At 44.6% G+C, this 6,982-nt stretch overlaps 1 protein-coding gene across 1 annotated transcript in view; it reads left to right on the forward strand.

The window, feature by feature from the left end:
* The window catches only part of MCM9 (minichromosome maintenance 9 homologous recombination repair factor), a 60,757-nt gene that overhangs the window by 42,499 nt on the left and 11,276 nt on the right, over positions 1-6,982 (forward strand). Inside the window, exon 8 of the mRNA XM_006035163.3 lies at positions 3,835-4,009. Coding sequence (XP_006035225.1) covers positions 3,835-4,009 — 175 coding nt within the window. The remainder of the gene's footprint in view (positions 1-3,834; positions 4,010-6,982) is intronic.

The following is a 6,982-nucleotide window of genomic DNA, read 5'->3' on the forward strand; positions in this document are numbered from 1 at the left end:
TTTCCAAAGGCAGGGTTGGTTTTTTTCTTCTTCTTCTTCGTGTCTGTGTATAGAAGATGGGGAGAGAGAGACACTGAAGGGGGGAAAAAGAATGGGGAAAGAGATGGAAGGGGGAAGAAATGGGGAGAGAGAAAGAAATGGAGGGGGGGAAGAAATGGGGAGAGATGGAGAGGGGGAGGGAGATGTGGGGAGAAAGAGAGTAGATACAAATATGCAGTTTATATCATTTCTATGTATGTATACAGGCAACCCCCACTTAGAGCCCAATATGGTTCCTGAAAAACCCAGCATTAAGTGAAACCAAAAGTATTTGACAACCCAAGATGGCAACCACGATTGTTTTTAATGACCCAAGATGGTGACCTTGAGCATTGTAACAAAACTCGCTGAGCGCCAAGTGGAATAGGGTATCAATTTTAAATGAGCGTTATAGCGAAATAGCGCTAAGCCAAAGAGAGTTAAGTGGGGGTTGCCTGTATATAACTATACATTTAATATATGTATTATATCATTTTTATACCTGTATAATGTGGCTGGATGTTGAAAATAACTTTTTTTTTTCACTGAGGGAAACAGGCACATAAGCAGCAATTCTTCTCTTGCGATCAAATGTCTGTGCTGACCCTTTAGGTACCATGGAGCATCTCTGGGACCCCCAGAACGTAAGGAGCCAAACCTGCAACCCTTTTGCGAGTGCTGCACTTGCTTGCTCAGATCCTTTGAAGTCAATGGGGCTCTTCCCTTGACTGGTGGCTACCAATCAGAGGAAGGGCTGCAAGTTCATGTTCATATTGGGTCTGAGGGCATTCTCTCCAAAATGGGGATTTCACTAAGAGGGTTTGGATTTTGAGGGTATGGAGAAATAGCTACTGTGGGTTGTGACTCTGCAGGAACTCCCTATTGGCTCAGGGTCAACCCAAGCAGCTCTTTTTGGGCCTGGAGGAGCCTGTGTTTTAGATGGTTTGACTTACCATTTAGGTAGTCAAAGAGACCTTGGCTTTAGGACGACTGTCGCATAAACAGGTTCTGCCAAAAAAAATCAGTTTCAGTTGTCTGTAGCTCACTACTGTCCTATGTTTACATGAACATATTGCATACATAGTAGGCAATGGTTGATTCTCTGGATCCTGGTGTACACATAAGAGGTCTTGTCAGATGCCTGATAAATCTGTTTGTGGCTGACAAGCCCAATTGGAGAGCCACACAGCTTGTTACAAGTTTCACAGATCCATATGTTTAAATGTGAAAGAAGAAATCAGAATGCTTTGAGGCAAAATCCTAAATTGGAAAGTGATATACAGAGGCTTTGCCCTGTCCTTGGAGGCCCGCACCAAGAGGGCCCTTCCCTCATGAAAATCTCACACCATTGCACATGGAGGATAGAATAGCAACTCAACCAGTGGGTGTCCTTGTCTCCTGCAGGGTCAGGGATCCAGTAGCTAGAGGGGCAGAATATGACATGGGGTGGGGGGATTCCCAGTTGTTTTCCCCAACTCCAGAGGGGAAAAACTACTGAGGTAAATACAGGTTCAGACTGTGTTAATTTCCGAGTTGAGCCCTTGAGTACAGTAGACCGTGTAGGCCAACTGTTTGCATTGAAAGGCTGAGTCACGTTGGCAAGGAGGCCAGGGAGGGGTTTGGAGGACTGGAGTTCAGTGAAGAGCACAGGAGCTCTATGCTGAGGTCCTTGGACTTGAGTTGGTCCCCAAGATCATGTCAAGATTTCCTCTTGGTTGGTTCCTTCCTAGAAGTCTTTCCAAGGGAGTGGGCAATCTTGATCTCTACTTTACAGGGAAGTTCTTTTGTCGTATACACACAATCAGTGATCACTGCTGAGTGCATCTACGTGTGCGCTTTACTGTGGAACTGACTAATTAACTCCATAGTAAAACGTCTACATATGCACCCCGATTAGGGTACAGTAAATTAATTAACTCCACTGTAGAATAGTACTGTCTAGGACAAGTACTGTTTTACAGTGGAGTAGTTACATGTGCCAAAATGCACGTATAGATGGTGACCAGGGCTGTCTGGGGCACAAGGATGCTACAGCACAGGGGCTGCCTGCCAGCTAACCCCCACACTGCAGCTCCCTCACGCCCCAGCCAGCCCCTCCACAACAGGTTGAGCAAGGTCAGAGCAGCTCCAAGCTGGCAGGCTGACCCCCCCCTCCCCCCAAGCCATGCCAGCAGGGCTCTTCCACCCCTGGCTCAGCATACTGCATCCCTGGGTGCACATGTAAACACTGCGCCCAGGTGCATTAAACTCTGGTGCATACTGCACTGGAGTTTGCTACATGCTCATGGCACATGTAGATGCACCCACTGCTTTCCATACCTGTCTACCTTGTTTAAACCAGCAGGGTGGTAGACTGCTTAAGTTGTTCCTACATATGAAAATCCAAGAGAATCAGGGAAGATAGGACGATGTGAAAGACATTCTTCATAATGAACCTCCCAATAATATGCAGTGCGTTATTGAGAGAGATCCATTCTCAGTGCCTCTTCACTGCTTGTTTGGGGACACACAACTTCACTGGCAGAAACTATGTTCCAGCCGTAGGCTGTGACTTCCAGCTTCAGAGCTCTCTTAAAGTATTTGGACCCATTGTCGTGTCCTTAAGGTTGTTCGTTGTAGCCATTTTGGCCTAAGGGCATAGGCAGACAAGGTTCTTTGGGTAAATCTGATATCTTCTATTAGACAAACTAAATAGTTGGAAAAATTGTTCCTTGCAAACTTTCGGGCACAAACACCCTGTTTGTATCCCTGACGCCCCTAAAGATCTTCAGGTTGATTAGAGTCATGGGGTGTGGATTATTGAGCCATTTGTGAGCCAAACTGTAGTGGAGTAGAAAGAGAATTTGTGGGGAGGGAGAAAAGGCCCAAAAATGAAGAAAAGAGATAAAAGTTGTGAAAAAGATGTGAGGAGTGGAGGAGAACTGCAGATGTTTGAGTGGGGAAAGCAGTTCTAATTGTTATCGCTGAAATCCAGATATCCTTATATTACATAAATATGTACTATTAACTTTGTCCCAAGGTTGACCCCACTTTTAGATACTGAGTAGTGTATTAAAGAAAAAACTTATTAGCTAGAAAACAATAAATGTTTAGCAGTCTTGATAAAAAAACAAAATATACATAAAGTGTCATTTCATACTCTTCATGCTCTCAGTGCTGTGAAGGTTAATTAGAGCTGTGTTGCATACAGTTTCCATTTCCACGTGCCTGCTGGGAATGAGTCATTGGTTTCCATCCCTCCGGTTTCCATTTGAGTTTAATGTTCAAATGAACCTAATATCTCAAAAAGAAACTCTCTTGCCCCCCTAATCAAAATATAATGTTGACAGAGTTTATCAGTTCCATTTCCTGCTTCCTGAACTCATGAATGAATCTCTCTCAAATGACATTTAAAAACATTTTAATTTTCTAATATTTGTTGTATAGCCTTTTTATGTTCCACTGTGTTTTTAAAAGTTGATGGTGGGTTGCATGTATCCATGGTATAACTTTGCTGACAGTTCAGGTTTGCACCTAAAATCAATTTAACAAATTTAGTTGGATCACCTTTAATCACAATTTGTACCTTTCTTTCTTATCATAAAAACACAAGTACAAAATGTGCCCTGCTTGACAGAATTTGCCCAACAGACCCAGGAACACATGGACTATAATAACTGGATATCATGCCCAGGGGTCTGCAATACCTAAAGTGTTATTGGCAGAGCTGTAGGGTGATGAGTTTGTGCTGTTTGCATTCTCTCTGCCCAGCACTAGCCAATATGCTTTTATTCAAATTCACTTTGAAGAAGGACTGAAAACTGATATCTTTTTCAGGTTTGACAGTGACTGCTGTAAAGGACTCTGGTGAATGGAATTTGGAAGCTGGAGCATTGGTGCTTGCAGATGGAGGTCTTTGCTGTATCGATGAGTTTAATAGTATCAAGGAACATGACAGGACTAGCATCCATGAAGCAATGGAGCAACAAACCATCAGTGTAGCTAAGGCAGGGTAAGGGACATGTAAAATCATACGATAATCCAAAGTAGATTTCCCCTGAATCCAAAATAAGATAAAAGCTAGAGCTAATTTTGCCATGGTGATCAATTTAAATATTACACATATTATACTGTACAGTTTTTGTTTAAAAAAATACCAACTAAACTATTCAAGATTTCAAAGAATAATGAAGTAGACATAAGAACACACCACACACATGGATCCCCTACGCTATTTTTGTAAAAATCTTACTACTGTATGCAGAGAAAGCACACTTTTTAACTGACTGTTGTTTGTTCATCTTTTAATAGAGATGGTCTTAGTGATAGGATGAGGAAAAACACTCCCTCCACTCCATGCACATATGACAACTACTGAATGGCAGGTAGCATAGGAAGAGGAAAAGATTCCCAAGCTGCTTACCGTTCTGTGGTTAAGGAGTGCCACGTAAGGGACTACTGGTCACTGGGGGTACAGACAGAAGTGGAATTCCCACCTATAACTCAGAACAACTTTTGTAAAGCGTTCTGAGTTACAACCTTACCGCAACCCAAACAGAAGTTCACTGTTGGATCCAGGGGGAGGGGAATCTAGCTGGAACCTACAGCCAGGTTCTCTGCTAGTGCTGGCTGTTTTCAGAATTGGAGGGGTGGGGAAGGCAACAGAGGGAGCTCATTCTTGGCGCTCCCCTGTGGGTGGGGGCATGGGCTGCAATACACCCAGCCCACCTTGCAAGGGGGCTGAAAAACCCCTAGACTAACCTCCCTCCGCTCCCTTTCCCCCCTCCCATTCTGAAAACGGACAGGCTGGGAGCTCCTCTCCCACAAGTTACAAGAGACACTATGTTTTGTAATATCTTTATCTGATACCTCATGCAGTGACAGGTCAGATTTTTATCCAATCAGCTATTTTTGAAGCTGTTTGCAGCCATGCACTTGTGTTTGGTCACAGCTATAAATTGAGTTTTGTGGCCAGATCAGGCAAAAATTGTCACTTCGGTCTGCACCCTGGACTATGAAGAGGAACTGCTATATGTTACTTGTAGAAACTTGGATTCTTAATGTTTTGCTAAATAAACACGCAGAGCTAAAAACTCTGACTACACACAGAGGAGGGAGAGAAACTCAGGATTAGCAGAGTCCCCAGGGGGCACAGAGGCACTGGACTCACCCCTCCCATGAGACATTCAAGGAGAGGAGGATACTTTGCACCCAGTGATCTCAGTCCAGGAGAAGGGCTTCTTGGGAATTGTGGCTGCATGTAAGATGGAACAACCCTGGAACTTGAAAGTACCCCAGAGACTAAATGCATGACTGTCTCCAGGGTTGCAGTAACATAAAGGTGGTTTTAAGTCCCTTTTGACCCTACTCTCTGAGACTTGCATTAAAAACTTTCTTACCCAGACCTGGAGGTTAATCAGGTAGGGTTTTTAAGGGAGCCCATTTATAAAGGAGACTATGATTACATAAACTGGCTTTGCAGAGCCTGCCATATAAGGTAGTGGGTTCTTCACATATGTGGACAATGCCATTTTTTGATGAGATATGTAAATTTGTTGAGAGTGTGCACTTTGTTATTTTTTTGTAAAGATACATGTCTATATACATATATATACTTAAAGTTATATATATCTATGCTCCTAGTCACACACCAAAAAGGAAAAACATAAACCCATTAGAATATATGCACCCATGCACCCATACAAAGACCCGCTGGTTTCCTGACCCTGTTACAAAATACTCACCTGTGCACCCACACACAAATCTGCTGGTCTCTCAGAATAGACACCACAGTTCCTTCATCCCCACCCTGGTTACAGGGTTACAAAATTCAGCTCATTCATTGTCCGTCTCGCTTTCACTCCAACTCCTGCTGGACGACTTGCTGCTGCTGTCGCTGTTTCATAGATTTCATAGACATTAGGGCTGGAAGGGACCTCAGAAGATCATCGAGTCCAGCCCCCTGCCCAAAGGGCAGGAAGTTAGCAGGGGTTATAGGATCCCAGCAAACTAGACATCCAAATGTCTCTTGAAGGCGTTCATGGTAGGTGCTTGAACTACCTCCTGCGGCTATCGATTCCAAACCTTGGGGGCTCGGACAGTAAAGTTCTTCCTTATGTCCAGCCTGAAATGGTCGTGGAGGAGTTTGTGACCATTTGATCTTGTCATCCCTTGGGGCGCTCTGGTGAACAGGCGTTCCCCCAGATCCTGATGAGCACCCCTGATAAACTTATAGGTGGCCACCAGATCACCCCTGAGCCTGCGCTTTTGCAGGCTGAAGCGTCCCATAGCTCTCAGCCTCTCATCGTAAGGCCGATTTTCCTGACCTCTGATCATGCGCGTGGCTCTCCTCTGGACTCTCTCAAGCTTCTCCACATCCTTTTTGAATTGTGGAGTACTCCAGCTGCGGCCTTACCAAGGCCAAGTACAACGGGAGAATGACAAACTGGGATTTGCTTGAGAAGCGCCTACGGATGCAAGCCCAGCATTTTTCTTGTTTTACTAGCCGCAGCATCACATTGAAGGCTCATGTTCATCTTGTGGTCAATCATGACCCCCAAGTCCCTTTTGTCAGAAGTGCTAGCCAGTGTAGCACTGCCGAGTCTATGAGCGTGCTGCAGGTTTTTCCTCCCAATGTGGAGAATCTTGCATTTTTAGGTATTTAACACCATCAGGTTCTCATCTGCCCATTTCTTGTGCCTGTCAATCCTGTCAATGGATTGCCCTCTTGTCCTCAGATGTGGACGCTTTACCCCAAAGTTTGGCATCATTGGTGAACTTGGCCAGCCCGCTTCTGATGCCAATGTCCACATCGTTAATGAAGATGTTGAACAATATAGGCCCAACGACAGCGCCTTGAGGAACCCCACTTGTCACAGTGCACCATGACATTCGACTTCCGTCAACCACCATTCTCTGGGTCCAACCACATAGCCAATTCCCCAGCCAGTGGATCGTGGAGGCAGCAAGGCAGCGGCTGGGCAAT

This window comes from Alligator sinensis, unplaced genomic scaffold, assembly GCF_000455745.1.
Source record: "Alligator sinensis unplaced genomic scaffold, ASM45574v1 scaffold1343_1, whole genome shotgun sequence".
Classification (NCBI taxonomy): Eukaryota; Metazoa; Chordata; order Crocodylia; family Alligatoridae; genus Alligator; species Alligator sinensis.